At 51.1% G+C, this 16470-nt stretch overlaps 2 protein-coding genes across 3 annotated transcripts in view; both read right to left on the bottom strand.

Moving 5' to 3' along the window:
• SLC13A3 (solute carrier family 13 member 3) overlaps positions 1–8754 on the bottom strand; it is a 31639-nt gene extending 22885 nt beyond the window's left edge. The window contains exon 1 of one of the 2 annotated variants that reach the window (XM_088174965.1): positions 8734–8754. Coding sequence is in view for 1 of the 2 variants with exons in the window: in XM_088174964.1 (XP_088031090.1) it covers positions 2990–3100 (111 nt within the window). In the remaining variant the exon portion in view is untranslated. Of the gene's footprint in view, positions 1–2989; positions 3138–8733 lie in introns of those variants that run through there. The other variant, XM_088174964.1, reaches the window with a different exon arrangement.
• Positions 8755–9297: 543 nt separating this feature from the next.
• On the bottom strand, positions 9298–10798 carry TP53RK (TP53 regulating kinase). Its single transcript, XM_014888937.2, has 2 exons — positions 10426–10798; positions 9298–9916 (listed from the first exon to the last, which is right to left on the bottom strand). Exons 1-2 carry the CDS (start codon positions 10793–10795, stop codon positions 9438–9440), a joined length of 849 nt encoding a protein of 282 aa, XP_014744423.2. The 5' UTR covers positions 10796–10798; the 3' UTR covers positions 9298–9437.
• Between the last annotated feature and the right edge of the window lie 5672 nt (positions 10799–16470).

Raw genomic sequence — 16470 nt, 5'->3', positions numbered from 1 at the left:
GCCACATCCTGCTGTGTTCTATCAGCTTTAAGTCAAGATTTCTTAGTCTCCAGATCCAAGTGAAATGCTGCCCTTGAAACCAAAGCTGAGGTGGCTTTTTATGGTGGAAATCCCTTGGGAGATTAAAATTGCTGAGCATCCCAGTAGGGAGAAGGTAAATGGTGACATGATGTGAGAACAGATTTTTAACATCAACAGAGCAGGAAATTACTTCAGAGGTGCCTGTAAGACACATTCTCACAAGGGAAGGCTCATCCTGGCACCAGCAGAGGCTGAGCCTCACCGCTTCTCATCTCCCACCAGTTTGTGCTGCACCCTGCCAGGCAGCATTCCGACCACCCCAGCAGGAGCACAGGGCTCTCCAGCTCGTCCAGCGCCCCCGTGTTCCAGAGGCACAAGCACTCAGCACCATCACGGCTGTTACAGTGACTGCACATCCTGCAGGAGCTCCTCCTGCCCTGCTGTCCTCGGATGCCCTGCCCGGGACAGGCTCCCAGTGCAGCAGCCCAGTCAGTTGAGTTCTTGCTGGACACCTGCACAGCTCTGGTGACCTGGCTGTCCTGGAGAGCGCTGGGCTCAGTCCTGTGCCAGGCCAGCCCTCCCGACCCCTGCCTCTGCCATCACGTGCCAGGACAACTTCCACACTCTGCCACCCTGATCCCTGCCTGCTGACCTGTTCCTCCCCTCGGTGCTTTCACACTGTGGTTAGAAGAGTAACCTGCTCCTTCCTCGCCCACAGCCCCTCGGGCTGCAGAAGGGGGGTCAGGCAAGCTCCAGACGTCAGAACTTAATCCCCTGTTGATGCAACAGCAAGTTTCTTTTCTTGTTGAACAAGTGAGAGAGTTTAGTGTTGAAACCCTGGATGAATCATTGACCCCTGAACATGAACAGATACAATTGTTTACAGGAGTTAACAGCTACAGATTCCCCCCCATGCCAGACCCTGGGAGAATTTAGGGAAGGTGCAGCTGGACTTGCTTGAAAAGTTGCATTGGTTCGCTCATGTGAGCATCCAGGTTTTGACAGGAACCAGCACAGGTACCAGCCAGTGTCACTGCTACCTCCTCTGATGCCTTAAAGCCCGTGGAGAATGAAGAACAGACCCCCAAGGTGAGCAGCAGAGCACCCAGCTCTGCCAGGATCTCCTTCCATTGCCACAGCTGTATCCCTGCTTTGCCCAGCTCAGCTGCAAACATTTCCAATTGCCCAACACATTTTTTCTTTAATAAAACAGCATTGATCAGACCACCCTGTTCATGAGATCCTCCATGGACTGCACGCTGGAGAGGGCTACCAGCTCACTGAAGGGGCTCAGTGGGTGTGAGCAGCACCATTACACCACAGAGATACATTTAATTCTGTACTCATAGAGAAATCCCTTTCTGAACATCCAAATCCTGGTACAGCCCGGGTGACACTATGCACTTCTACCAGCACACAGAGCACCCAGATCAAGGCCCTTCCCACTGCACTGGGTTCATCTATAATCCTATCTCACAATTTTACCAAGTGCCAAAGTCAAACAAGATGCTAGTAAATACACTTGAAGTCATTTGCTCAGCTATTGAAAATGAGTGTAGAAATGTAACTATTCACTTATGAATCCGCAGGGGAATTTAGCACCTGTTGTGCAATGTGTTTTCTGCTCCTTGAGGCACACATTTAACACAGTCCTATTCATAACTCAGCCAATAATATAAAACAGAGAAAAAAGGTGACATTAAATCCAAAGAAATGTCTCTTTTACGGTGTCACTAAATAAAGCAATGGTCAATCTACATTAATTTTTAATTTCACAGGTGCATTTTGTATCTCAAACAAGAAGGTTTCACCTGACAAGCACTGAACAGGAAGAACTAAGTGCCAACTTTGTGTGCTTACAACACCTAAACTATTCTTTATTCACTACATATGGATCATTACTTATTTTCCAATGTAAAAAAAGTCATTCTCAAATGGATCTGAGTCAGAACCTGAGGGTGAAATCCTGCTCGCGCTGAAGTCAACAGTGCAAAATTCCACAGTGTCTTCACTGCCCCGTGGACTTCCACCCAAGGCTCAGAGGTTCCTGGTGCACAAGAGCTGTGTATGCAGGACAGCCAAAAAACCTCCAGCCCCCAAGCCTTGCCACAGATTGCTTTATGTGCAGCTCATCACATGCTAAAGCACAAACCCTAAGAGAAGACCAGTCTCCACATTTACAAAACACCACTTATCTCCCTCGCAAAGCCTTTTCAGATACGGCACCAAAGGTCCCCCTGAGAGTCACCCGCAGCGGTGTGGGTGGCACTCGGGTCTCCCCGGCGGTCCCAGCCCTGCAGCACAAACAGAGGACAGGTCCCTGTCCCACTGCCACTCCCATCGCTAAGGAGATGGGCCAGCGATGCCAGGCAGACTCTCAGCACCGGGCACTTATCTTCTGCCCCAGCTCTGCAAACCCCGCCCTGGGTGATGCTGGTCTAGCCTCAGTTTCCCCAGATGCCATTTGGGCACTACTGACAAAAACTACGGGGCACTTGGGTACCAGCAAGAGGCACTGATTAGTGCCACTGAGCTTGAGCTGATGCTGAACCATTCGATCCTCCCACCTCCCAATGTCTATATGAGAAACATTAATCACAAGTTCACGTTATCTATCCCTGCTTTCCCCTATAAACCCGACGTGGCCGCAGGATGCCCCGTCCATTGGCACTTGCGAAAGGGTGAGGAGGTGCGCAGCCCACACTCTGCCATCCCCTCTCTCCATGGCCAAGCCCTGGCAGGCAGCAGGGTGACCCTCTGGAGAGCCAAACTCTGCTGGTCCAGAGGCAGGCGGTGGCACGGAGCACCCGGGCTGTGTCCCCGCTCCGTGTCCCACAGCTCCCAGGGTGTAGCGCCGCTCCGTACCCTTGGTCCCGAGGCAGCGTCCCCAGTTTGTTCTCCTGCTCCGTGGTGCCCGGCGTCCCCACAGCCCGCAGTGCCCACCCGGGGTCCCGAATTTGCCGAATACCTTTGGGGGGAGGCTGAGCAGGACGGGCACCAGCGCCAGCGGCGCGCACAGCAGCACCACGAACCTCCGCACGCTCCACGCCTTCTTCACCAGCGCCCCCAGCGCCGCCATCCCGCGCCCATCGCCGCATCCACGGCCGCGCTCCCGCTTTATCCCCCGGGAACGGCCCTCCCGGTGGGCGGGACCCCCCCGGAACCCCCCCGGAACCCCTCCGCCCTTCTCCACCCCGCCTCGCCCACCGGGAGCGGCCCCGCACCGCCCCACGCACTGCGCCCCGCTATACCGCCTCCATCCCCTATACCCCCCCTTCATACGGCCCCTATTATATCCCCCTCCTTTCCCCCATCTCATCATTTCCCAGCCTTTTTTCTTTCTCTTTCTTTTTTTTTTTTTTTCCTTTCTTTTTCTTTCTTTTTTTTTTTTTTCTTCTTATTAAAAATAAGCAAACAAAAGGTCAGTGGTGCGGAGCGGGACAGAGCCATGGGAAATAGCGGAAAAGCAAGAGGCAAAGTCTTGGCTCACACAAGTGTGAGCCCCAGCAAGCAAGTGACGAGCATATGACTGTACCCTGTGTGTCCTATCAGGCTGAACCTTAAGGATGCTTCAAGAACCAAAAAGAAAACACAAAAGCTGCCCAATTTGAAGTCCGAGGATGGATCTTCTTGCCAGCCGTGCCCTGTATCGGGGTCATCAGAAAGAAAATGGGGGAGTGTGTGGGGCAGGACAGGATCGCCTCTCCTGACCGCAGTGAGTCTCAGCAAGGGCTGCGGAGGCTGCCAGTCTCATCTGAGCGCAGTGAGAGGCAAACACCCCAGGAAACCGAGCTGCTCCACTATCAAGACGAGCAAGAGATCAAAGCCAAGGGAGCTGCTTTTTGCACCGCCTGGATTCTTGGAATTGAAGGCTAAACAAAGCTGAGTGGTGGGGAGAAAAACGGGAAAGCAAATTAGCACAGTACTTCACGAGCATCCTCTGAGTGCCATATATGACGGATGCATAAAACTCACGTTCAGCAGAGAAACTTCTCCGTTTCACTATTAATGATACTACTTCCCAGATCATCAAGGAAGTTGGAGTCAAATGTATTGGATTAAAAAGCAGATGTGACAAAGCCTCGTCCCCCTTATACAAACCATGAATCACTGGCACACAGGGAACAAGAAATTAGAGTGTGGTGGTACAATCAGCAACAGAGACAGGACTGTGCTCCCATCTGACGGGACTCTGCTCCGGCTCTGGATCCACCTCCTCCGTTCCCCTCCCTCTCCTTAACAACATACATGTAATTTTGCACAAATAGTACCAAATCAGTTAATGCCCTCAGCCATCCCGAGCAGGGGCTAAAGGGTGGCTGCATCACCACTGCGGCTCTTTTCAAACAGTAGAACGGACACAAAAGCTTTTGCCGGGCACTGCCGGGGGCCGCTGGCAAGGCGAGGATCCGGCATCCGCCTGGCGCCCGGCCCCGCGGCTGCCCAGCCCCGCTGGCAAACGCACCTTCCCCCGGGGCCCAGAAGAGAGCTCAGAGCTGACCGAGAGAGAAATCCATGAGGATTCTTATCCTGCTTTTTCTTAGCTGCTCAACAACATGAATGCAAAGTTATCACGGCCAAAGTAAATGGTAGGAGATTGCAGTGCTGCCCCAATGCCACTACAGCGGGCTGTGGCAGCAGAAGCTGCTTCATCACTCGGGTGCGTGATGGAGAGGATGGGCAGAGAGATGACTGAAGAACTGAAAGCAAAATTCAGGCCAGTAAAAATTGCAACTGCTTAAAAAAGGTTCAGCTTACCCAAAATACCCATCAGCCAGAGACTGAGAGCCCGTGTTTGAGTGTGTGCCACATGCCGGACCAAAGGAGCTCTACAAAAAACTTGTTCTCTCAAAATCAACCCTGAAAGTTAAAAAAAGCTTCAAAACCGTAACAACGGGCACAGTTTGTTCTTTCTCTTACAAGGATGCACATTTCTGGCAGTGTGGAGGGCGAGGGGACGGGCAGCACGTTCCCCTCCAAGTCCTGGCCAGCCCCTTCCCCAACCCCACCCGACCCCTCTGGGCTCAGCGGGGCAGACGCTGGCTCAGCCTTCACAGCTTCCCAGCCGAGCCCATTGTGCAGGGGCTACACGCTGGTTCTCTCTGCCTTCCTGGACTTCAGCTGGAATTAACTTCTAATTAGTTTGTTTCCTTGTAAACTCCATCTCTATCACCCTCATTTCCAGTGCCAGCAGCAGCTGCAGCTGCCCTGCCTGTGCCTTCCCTGTGCTCCACGGCCATCACTGGGGTCAGACCACTCCTGAGCCATTACTTAAAGAGAGTTTAGTTTATTGGCAAAAGAAAGGTGCTGTGAAGTGCCCAAAGGGACCACTGTGGGACACAGCTTGTGCTTGGGCCAGGGAGAGGCTTTATTTATCTGTAGTGACCCCCATGGAGTGAACCCTGGGTTACAAATGAGCTTTTATGCTTTTATTGCACTAACTTGGTTTTTCTATCAGCAGTGATGGGAGAAGAGGGTTGCAAAAGGTTATCAGTGTTCTGCATCTTGCAAAACTGGAAAATATAAATTTCCATCAAGTCCTAGACTATAAAAAGTTCACTGAAAAAGCTACACCATATATCTTGTATGCAGTTTTTATATATACACACAGTAACTGCCATCACAGAGCAGCCACTGTCCAAAAATCATGGCAACAGCATTCCCAGATTATTCAGCAGAGTCTCCATCCCTGTTCCTTGCTTGTATGGTTTTTTTCAAGTTTCTTTTTCCTCTTAGTGCTCCTCTAGGTCTCTAACTCACATTTATCTTAAAAAATCCCCTTAGTTCAGCTCTGCCCTCATAGCATCAGTGGGCAAAACAGAACTTGATCTTATTGCCAAGCTAACGTCAGGCTAGTTGCCAAGAGCTCCTCACTCTCACCACAGAAATCATAGATACCAAAATAAACAGAAAAGGCAACTCCATCAAAAATCAGCAATTCCCTCAGAAATACTACACTGTACTTTCTGCTGATAAAATGCCTCTATTTTGATTTTTCTTTCCCTCTTTCCTTTCATTCCTCTTTTCACATCTCATCTGTATCTCCTTGTATTCAAGGCATTTTTGAGTGATATCCAGGTGTAGAGCAAGATCAAGCAGGTGCTGCTTGTTCCCAACAAGCCTGGAGTTGATGCCCTGAGACAACAATTCATTCTTAAAAGCAAAAAGATTCAAGCAGTAGAAAGACCCAGAGTAATCAACTGTACACAGCACACAGCTGTAAATACATTCTGCTCAAAGGTTTTCTCTGAACATACAGATTTTCCTGGTGCTAGTGATGGTGGCAGAGAGACCCCCAGTGGCTTCATGCACCACCAGCCACCACTTGTCACATCTCACAATCTCGAGGTCCTCCCAACAGGCAAGCAAGAAGATTTTGGAGGGGCTGAAGGACAACAAAGCCTTTGGGAGAACAGCCCCTCTGGACATCACCACTTCTGCCAGTGTGGATTGCAAGGACTTTGTAAAAAGTCAGGCCAAACTCTGGAAGAATACTGGTGACTCAAAACTGGATTTTCAGCAGATAAATGGAAGGAAGGAAGGAAGGAAGGAAGGAAGGAAGGAAGGAAGGAAGGAAGGAAGGAAGGAAGGAAGGAAGGAAGGAAGGAAGGAAGGAAGGAAGGAAGGAAGGAAGGAAGGAAGGAAGGAAGGAAGGAAGGAAGGAAGGAAGGAAGGAAGGAAGGAAGGAAGGAAGGAAGGAAGGAAGGAAGGAAGGAAGGAAGGAAGGAAGGAAGGAAGGAAGGAAGGAAGGAAGGAAGGAAGGAAGGAAGGAAGGAAGGAAATGGAATCCTATTTATCTTACAAGAATGCACATGCACAGGACATAATGCCTGAGTATTAATAATGTAATGGTAAATTATTTTAATAACAATAATAATAGTAATTCAGCGTTGCTTATGATCACATGGATGCATGGAAAGCGAACACAGCAGCATGTCAAGCTATTCCAAGCCAACAAAAACTGGAACCTCCACCTGCCCTGTGAACCAAGCAGGGAACCAGTGGTTTTCATCCAAGGAGCTGCTGCTGCAGACACAACTCGTCCCAGAATCAGAGTGAGTTGGAAGGGATCCCCAAGGATCATTGAGTCCTGATGGACTATACAGCTGAGGCTGCAAGAAGATGTGGGGTGGATGCTTTGCAGGTCCTTTTTGCTTAACACGAGCCTGCTGAGATTCCACCTTCAAACAGCAACAGTTCAGCATTCTCTACAGCAATCCATATGACACACCAGGCTGATCAAGAGGAAATATCAACAAGCCCTAACACAGATGTGCAGAAAGTAACACTTATATAACAAGGAGGGGTTTATCACGCAGTGAAAAAGCAAAACATTTTGGTTTTCATGACCAGTATTGTCCTGCTTTGTTTTGAAGCTCCCTGGCAGAGCTGATTTCAGCAGAGGCCAGCTCAGGAGTCCCCGCTCGAAGGCCAGTCCCACGCAGCAGCTCCCCGGGAGGACTGGCCTGACCACAGGCTGCCGACCCCGGCTCGGGGCACCGCGCCGGCCGCGGACACCGCCCGTGGATCGGCTTTGTTCCTGCTCCGCTGCCCCGCAGGGAGAGCTGCATTTCAACAAACACCACGAGAGCTGGAAACAGACTTCTTCAAAGGGCTTTGCAAACAGAACTCAATCCTGGCATAGCGGGACACGGTGAGAGAGCTGTTTGTACAGATGGAGGACGGCGGGCAAGGGGGGGGTCAGGCTCTGCCTGCCCTCAGCGGGGCCGGCATTCGGGGCTCAGACCCCTCGTTAGGGACTCGTTAGCTCACAGCCACCTGCTCCCACCACGGACACCACCGAGCCCAGTGCCCGTGTGTGTTCTCCGGGCACGGAGGAGAAGCAGCAGCCGCTCCTCGCCCATGTGCCACGCGGGGCGAGCGCCCAGCGCACACGGGCAATGAAAACAAAACGCAAGGTCGGTGCTGCGGAGAGCGAGGGTGCCCGGCGCGGCAGCCAAAGCTGTGGCTGGGCGGTGGAACCCGAGCCCCACACGCCGGGGTCGGGCACTCGCCCAGGCGCTCATTCTGGCAAGAGGTGAATGCGCGCCGGGCACGGGCAGCCCGCCGCGCTAGGACACTTGCGGGACTCGAACCTGCCACCTGCAGGACCGAAAACAGCGACGCTGCGCCGGCGCCACCGAGCGGAGTTGGATTACGGTTGTCGAGCCGCCTTGTGATTCTTCGCGCCGTCCGCCCCGGGGCCCCGCCCGCCCACTCCTCTGTGCGGGCCGTGCTGCTCCAAGGGAAGGGAAAAGCCCTCATCCCTTCTGCCCTGCCTGGCACAGCGGCTTCTCACAGCTGCCTTCTCCCTCCAGCATCCGTGCGGGACGCGCCCGTGGCTGTGTAGAGGCGAGGGACTCCGCTCCCTCTTTTTTCACCATCAGTTTCAAAGCACAAGGGACTGCACAACACTAGAGGATCTTCCCGACGGAGAAAGAGTGCCCAGCACAGCAAATCGCTCAGCAAGAAGTTCACGGTTTCTTTCTATCATTACCGGAAGAGAATGATGCTCCCGCATTCACCCAATTCACATCCCAACCTGCTCACAAAGCTGGTAATCTTCTAACCCACCCACTGCGGGGTGTGCAAGATTCTCCTCTGCCACACCTTCCATTCACACTATTAGATACAGTAAGGCAGAAAAATGAAGTAATATAGAGAAAACATTACAAGAAAGAGTATTACTGCCGACCTCTGCCAACCACCTACCTGGGCAGGCAATGGCAATACCAGCAGTCCCAAAAGCTCCAAAAAAGGAAATTTACAGCAGACTTCTTGCTTAAAGTGGAAGTTTCCCAGTAGAAAAGTATTTTAGATTAACAAATTTTGTATTTCCTTAAGACAGTACTATTGACTGAGAGTGAAAAAAGCCAAAATTTACTACTGGAAGAAAAAAATAGTTTATGTTTAGTGTGGTATTTCAGCATTGCCATGTTCCAGAATTCAGTTCTAAAAATAATCAGGACGTGTTGAGTCATTCGTAACAGATTTAAACCCTTTGTTGTAAAATCTTCTGAGAAAAACAACACACTTGTTTTTTTCAGTTACCTTTTATACATGCTGTTTTGTAGTCTCTGAAGTAAGAACCTCCGACGAATTTATGGTCTACAGGCTGAGAAAGATTGCTCTGAATGATTCTAATCACACAAAGATGAGTAGAATTATACTGTAAACTACTTTGTATTAGAAATATTTAACATTTAGGACAGAAGTGACCTCTAATTCTTTCTCTCTTGGGTCTGCCCCAGTCTCACAATTACTTCGGTTACTTGATGACACTTAAAACTCTTTCAAGTTTATTTATTTGAAGACAGAGTTATCAAAATAGTGATCTGTGAAATAAAACCAACTAGAAATATAAATAACCCTATTTGCAAAACCTATTATTTCTCCATCCCTAACCCCACTCTCTTCTACCCAATCATAGATCTCTTCCTTCCCCTTAGCCGAACCTCATCCAGCTTTTTGATCACAGGACCAGACTTTTTAGACGTGGCTGCATAGGTCTTTAGCAGAGCTTGGAACATTGTTTCAGTATCTGGATGAGTGCTAATGAAGGCTTTTTCCAGAACATACAAATCAACTCCTTTATCCTCTGGAAGACCTGAAATAAAACTGAGTCCAAAGTCTATCAACACCAAGTCCAGCTTCTCCATGGGTGGCCGCAGGAGGAGATTGGCAGTTGTAAGATCCCCATGGATAATATCCTCATCGTGCATCCTTGCTAACAGCTCACCCATCTTCTCTGCTAACTTATGGAGGCCACTGGTATCACCTCCACTCTTTTGTACAGAATAAATATGATCCTGAACAGTAATTGAGTCTACAATATCTTCAAGATAGATGGAGTTGGTGACATAATCCACGAAGTAGACCACTGGAGCTGGAATTCCTAATTAAAAGAACAAATGAAATGCCAGCAGTTAATTTACATGATTCCCAGTTTTATTTTAACAACAAAACACAAGCGACAAAAGCCTTTAAGCAGAAATGCCAGCTGAGATCACACCCCGCCACTGATGATCCACCCCTTGGAAGAGCCCGGCCAACACTCACTTCCGAGCCATCTGCACTGCCCTGCAGTCTTACAACGACTTGGCAGCTCAAACCTTCTGACAGCCTAGCCCTTCCTGGGGAGAGATCCCCGATAAAACAGGCTCTGGGACACACCGAGGGCAATACGAGTTTTAGGGGCGCTCTGAAAGAGCAGAGCGTGTCGCCCCGGGCTCAGAAGAAGCCCCCGCATCCTTCAGGATGGCGCCAAGTGCCTGAGATCCGCTCGGAGCGACGTGAATTGCAGGGCTGATGGGGCTCACCCCGCCCCGGGATCTGTCTGTCTGTCTGTCCGTCCGTCTGTCCTGCCAGGCAGCCCCGGCCCGGCCCGCCCGTCCCCGTGCCCACCTGCCCGCCGGCACCGCAGCAGTGACCGCGCCTCCTGGGCCATGCGCCGCCGGCTCAGCCGCTCCTCCAGCGCGGGGTGGCGGTACCGCTTCGGGACGCGGAGCTTCGCCACCGCGGCCCGGCCGAGGAACAGCCCGCGGTACACGTGCGCCTCGGCGCCCTGCTGCACCAGCCGCAGCCCCGGCAGCGCCGGCGGCTCCTCCGCTGCCGTGGCGGCGCCCGCCTCGCCCTCGGGACCGTCCACGGCGGGGCCCGCGGCCCCCTGCTCGCCCATGGCGGGGCCCACGGGCCCCACGTCACCAATCCCAGGGCCCGCGGGCCCGGCCGTGACCGACCGTGCACCGCCCGCCTCCGCCTGGGCCGCCGCCATCACTGGGACCCACACAGCGCATGCGCGGGGTTCCTGTTCGGCAATCCTCGGTACTTTCCGGCCATCCTCGGCAATGCTCGGTTGGCCGCGACGGAAACCTACGAGCTGCCGAGGCCCGGCCCGGCTGTACCGCTCCGCTGCCCTCGCTATAACGCGCCCTGCACCGCTCTGCTCCTGGTGCTGCTCCTTCCAAACCCTTCCCTGTGCTTCCCCCCGTGAATCCCGCTGCCCTCTGCTTGCCTCTGCCCTGCCGGGGGACACTGGGTAACTGCAGCATGGTGGGACTTGTTCCCGAGCATTCCCGAGCCGGCGCGTGCTCCCGTGGTTTTGCCGGTGCAAGAGCGGGACCTGCAGCTGCCCCAGGGCTTGCGAGGGAGATGTTGGCTGCACGTCTTCCCGAAGTGGCAAGTGGGAGCTCGGGAACCCCCGAAGCTTTCCCAGCATCACCGTGGAACCCCCCTCCAGGCCATCATCCCCGGGACACCACGGCATCACCCCCACCATTGCAGCATCCCCATGGGGACTTCATCCCTGCTATATCACCATGGGGACTCCATCTCTGCGACATCACCACCAGCACGGTCCATCACCGCCTCTTGTTCTTTCATGTGCCAGAAGCCTGTGCAGACCCACTGCAGCTGCCCAGCTGGTGGCTGGGAAGGAGAAGGGATTTGCCCGTAAGCTGCAGGGGATCAGCAGCCTGCAGCAGGGCATGGTGTGACCTCAGGTCCCCATGCTGGGCATCACCAAAGCTTCTGCCCCACGTCTGTCATGGGCCACTCATGCCATGAGTCAGGTGACTCCCCCTTCCTCGAGCAGCCAAGTTCCACATTTCTATCTTACTAAGAGATAGATAAACTCATTACCCTCATAAACCTCACTGGAGCAGTATTTGGGTTTTTACGACACCCTGAAAACCCACTGCCCTACTGGGTGATGTGCACATGCTGCAAATATGTTCCTCAGAAGATACAAGGGAATTCAGCCCAGTCCATGTAAATATGTTTTCAGTTGTTGCTTTTGGAGGTGTCACAAGTCCATTTTGTCTTTGTTTTCTCACCCACAGCATTTGTTTCCTTTTCAGAACATTTATATTTTATTAACACATTCCACAGAGCTTACATGTCATTGCACGGTGGGATCATGCCTAGCAAATATTTATCTTGCCTCAGAGACAACTTTTAAACAACCTTCCCAAGCTTTCAGTGATACAGATAATCTACACTGCGCAATTCTGCCCACCTGTGGCACCCTCCTGCAGCTGCCCTCACTGTGGCAGGGCTGCAGCTTGCCCAGGGAATGGGGTGAATTCCTGGTCTCTATGGCTGGAATTTGCAAATGCCTCAAACACTCAAATAAAGCAATGTGTTTTCCCGGTGTTGTGAACAGATTTTATCAGAGCATCCGTGCACAGATACCCCCACAGACACACATACATAACCTATAAGCAAGTGCACACACATAGCCTTCGGTTCATTATTCTGGCAAACATGATGCTTTTCTCTCATGCTGGCCAAAAACCTCCTCCAGAGCTTTCAAAATACGAAAGAAAATATTTTTGCTTTATTTCCCCCTTTATTTTATTTATTTAAATTTTATCTTCCCCGTGATTTCACTTATTCTTTTCTCTTTTAATGCAATAAACAGTTGACATAGCCCTTGGAAACTAACTGGAGCCATTTACAATATTTATGGTATCACCCAGTATTTTTATTGGAATACTGAATCACCCCAGAGAACTACTCTGAAGCCACAGACTGGTAAATGATTTCATTATGTAACTTTGTGCTCCTGGTGACAAGAATTTACAAACTCTCACAAACAGTGTAATTAAGTTAAAAATTGCAGCACAGCAAGCCAAGCTAATGGGAACCAAGGCAGGTCTCATGTGCTCACCCCTGCTGTCCTACAGAGTCCCTTGGCATCAGGCAGGACATAGCCCTGAAAGTAACTCTCCCATCACCCCCCAGCTTATTTAGGGATGGAGGCTGCCATCCTCAGAGCTGGACAGATGGGAAAAGGGATGAATTTGAGTTGTTGCAGGGTGCCATGCTGGAGGCATCCCTAAACTGTGCAAGGAAACAAGATTCCTGGTGGGACCAACACTGCTGATCAGCATTGCAAGGGAATCCCCATGGGTTAGGACATCATAACAGAAAACACAAACACGTGCAGCCTGGCATCAGGAGGAGAAATCTCTCTGGGATGTAAATGAACGTGCAATAAATGCAGGTTCCTGGTGAGCTGGCTCCATCCCGGCCAGCTGTGACACTTCTGCCTGCTCAGGGACCATCACTTCCATCAATAACTGAATTGAGTCTGGTCACTTTGGTCCCCCAAGTCCCTTCCTAAGGGTGAATCATAATAGAAGAAAATACACTTGAGGCTGTGATGAGGATTCCTGAATACCATATCTTCCTTTTTCCAGGATGGACTTCTTTCCCCTCTTGTATTTGTATTACAATTTGTGATTTTAAAGCCTCTTCCAGCTGCTCCAGCTCAGAGGCAGAGGGTAACATTTCCAATAACCACAGGCGGGTTGTGTTACCCAGCACAGGCTGCCGTTCCCAAGCTCCCAAGGCGGAGCTCTCCAGGAGCACATTCCTGCGGCTCAGCCCTGGGGATGTGCTCCTTGGCTGCCAGGCAGGAACGCGCCCCGCAAGCCCGGCAGCCGGGAGCGAGATAAAGATCGCACGGGGAAATGGCACTGCCAAGACACACGGACTGCGAGGAGGAGGAAGGCATCACAGGAGGGAGCAAGGACAGGAACGTGCCTGCAGGCACGGAGCATTGGTGGATCCAACCCCCCCCCAGACATTCTCACGTGGAGCTTAGGGACAAAGGGGCTGCTTTGAGCGGGTCCGGAATACCCTACAAAAGGTGGGATAAGCTTAAAGGACCCCAAAGAAAGATTTTTTTTTTCTCCCCCAAATTATCCCTGCTGTACATCATAGCAGGTTTTCACCCCTTTTTCTGGAGGACAATAACCCATGGCCTCCACAGTGTCAATGTGGCAGCTGCATTTCTGTACATACTGACGTCATCTTTTTGGCCGCCTTTGGTAAACACACCATAAAGCTCTTCCTGTGCTCCCCAAGACCTCACCTTCTTGTTGTCAGTGCTAATAATATTTCTTGCCATGCCAGAGACCAAGAAGCCTCTTGAAAATGTTCAGGTGGCAGAAAAAATAAATGCTGAGTGACCATAGAGAAAAATACAGTTTCTTCCTTCTTACACTGAAATAATTTCAGAAGGAAGGAATTGTTCAGGCAATTTGGAGATCATGTACCCAAGAGTGAGTTTGTCCTGAGGCTGATGAGAACACTAGGTTCTCTCTGGCTCTCTGCCAGAGGGAGGTGGGGTGTGGGGGTGCCAGAGGGTGTGGTGGGGAACAATGCATGGGAGACATCTCCTCCAGTTCCTAACACAGCTCACCCAAAATGCCTTGGCTTGAGCTCTGGGGGCCAGAGATAATAGGCAAGATCATACTGCATCCCCTGCACCCCCCTGTGCTCCCCAAATGTGGAACATTAGCCTAGAGAGAGAGATGGAGTGTTTGCTGTCTGCCATGGACTGGCCTTCTGAGGGTCTTGGGGAAGGGGGAAAATTGGAGAAATTTCTCCCTCTGCATATCATGAGAGCCGGTTGTGATTTCAGAGATGTTTAAACTGCTCTAATATGAAATGCAAATGCTATTGAAAATCTCTTCCCATGAACACCATGGGTTTCTGGTGGCTGGTGTTTGAAGCAGTTCTTCACCAAGCGTGTGATCCCTGTTGCAGTGTCAGGCTGTATCAGATAGAAGGTTTTAGAAAAGGTGTTTTCACATCCTGTATTCCCACTGAAATTAGAGCATATGAATGGGAAGCTTTTATTTAATTTATAAACCAGGTACATGATTTGACACACTTTCCATCTTCTCTATGATTTTGAGAAGAAACAAAACCAAAACCTTTGATCAACTGCTGCTCGTGTTGCAGCCAGATATCCAACAGACTAAAGCTGAAAGGATATATATGATTCAATATGGCCCATCTCAAGCATCCCTAAACTAGGACTTGGAATAAAATGAGTTGGTACCTCTGCTCTACAGAGCAGAGACATGAGATGTATCCCCATACTTGGAAAAATAACATTTTAAAAATACTTCTCTTAAATTCCCTATTAAGTTAACATGGAGGGTGACTGAAAAGGCTCTTTTAAGAAAAATCACATACTCACATGCTCTTTATTTTCACTCAACCTGTTAATTTTTCCCTGTGTCAGAGGCACAATGGTCACTGATTCAGCCCTTCCCCAGTTCAATTCTGTACTAGGGCAAAAAGCTTTACCAGCACAGGCTCCACAGAGTGCTGTTCTGGAGCTTGTGTGGTTATAACATATTAAATATTAAAACTCAATATAGGTTTTTAATGAAATATTACCTGCAGCCACATGCGAGCTCACAAAGCACGTTCGTGGATATCTGCCCTTACCCTGCCTGCTGCAAAGCTCTGCCACTTCTTCCTCACTGTTCCCCACGCCGGCTGGGTCACAGCAAACTCCTGAACATCTCGTGGACTTCAGCACAGCGCGACCCGCCCAGCAGCTGCCATTCACACGAACAGCACCAAGGGGCGATGTTTGCATATGATGTTAAAGGGTTTTGAAAGCACTTCGAGGTGTATCACGTTTTGTATAATCCTTGTTTAACAAGCTGAACTTTGGGACATGTGAAATAAGCCTCAGGAAATAATCTTGCATCTAAGTGCAAGTCTGAGTGTCTTTTATGCAGGACAGCAGGAAGGTTCCTGTTCCACTCAGCAGAAAAAGAATGTTAATTGCAAAGGAAGTTGAATACTGAATGTTTTGTCTGATGGAGCAGGAGATAAGCTTGAAAGATTGATTCTTTCAGCCAAGAAAGAGGGCAAACTCAGACACAGAATCATACACTCAAACAATATGCTGAGTTGGAATGGACCCACCAGGATCATTGAGTCCAACTCCTGGCCCTGTACAGGACACAGCAACAATCCCATCAGGTGCCGCAGAGCATTGTCCAAGGACTTTATGAACTTTGTCAGGCTCGGTGCTGTGATCACTGCCCTGGGGAGCCTGTTCAGTGCCCAGCCACTCTGTGTGAAAAACCTTTTCCTCACATCCAACCTAAACCTCTCCTGCTGCTCTTTTTGTTTCCAGCTTTCAAGTGGCCACCCTTTTCTTAGCAGGTTTCTGTGGCTTTCCAGCCGAGCTACCTAAAAGCATGAATAAACGGTGTCTTTTGTCACTTTCTGGAGACTTTCTCGTTCAGAGAGGTGAAGCTCTGCGCAAGAGCAGCTCTGCAGGCAGTGAGGATATTTCTGTTCCTCAAGTGAGCAGGCTGGGGACAGAGCTGACATTCCAGCCTCCAGACCCGGATCCTCGTTTCTGGACCAACTCGCCACGTACCTCCGCAACGCGTCCCCGGCCACCCCGCAGCCTCCCGGTCCCGGTTCCGCCGGGCTCACCCAGAGGATCCCTCGGGATCCAGCTGCGCTCCCCGCCCTCGGCATCGCTCCCGGGGCGGTGCAGCCCCCCTTACCCGGGACCCCCGCCCCCGAGAGGGGCGGGCAGGGTGACTACAAGCCCCAGGCTGCCCGGCCGGGGGCAGGGCAGCAGCGACGTGGCCGGTCCGGCCGCCGGCCCCCGCTCCGCCC

This window comes from Sturnus vulgaris, chromosome 17 (genome assembly GCF_052056855.1).
Source record: "Sturnus vulgaris isolate bStuVul1 chromosome 17, bStuVul1.hap1, whole genome shotgun sequence".
Classification (NCBI taxonomy): domain Eukaryota; kingdom Metazoa; phylum Chordata; class Aves; order Passeriformes; family Sturnidae; genus Sturnus; species Sturnus vulgaris.
Note: the sequence above shows the minus strand (reverse complement) of the source record. Positions and strands in the feature narration are given on the sequence as shown.

Coding starts and splice junctions, on each gene's coding strand:
- TP53RK (XM_014888937.2), bottom strand. CDS start 10,795: ATGGCGGCGGCCCAGGCGGAGGCGGGCGGTGCACGGTCGGTCACGGCC. Junction 9,917..10,425: donor GCTGCGGTGCCGGCGGGCAG/GTGGGCACGGGG, acceptor TCTTTTAATTAG/GAATTCCAGCTCCAGTGGTC.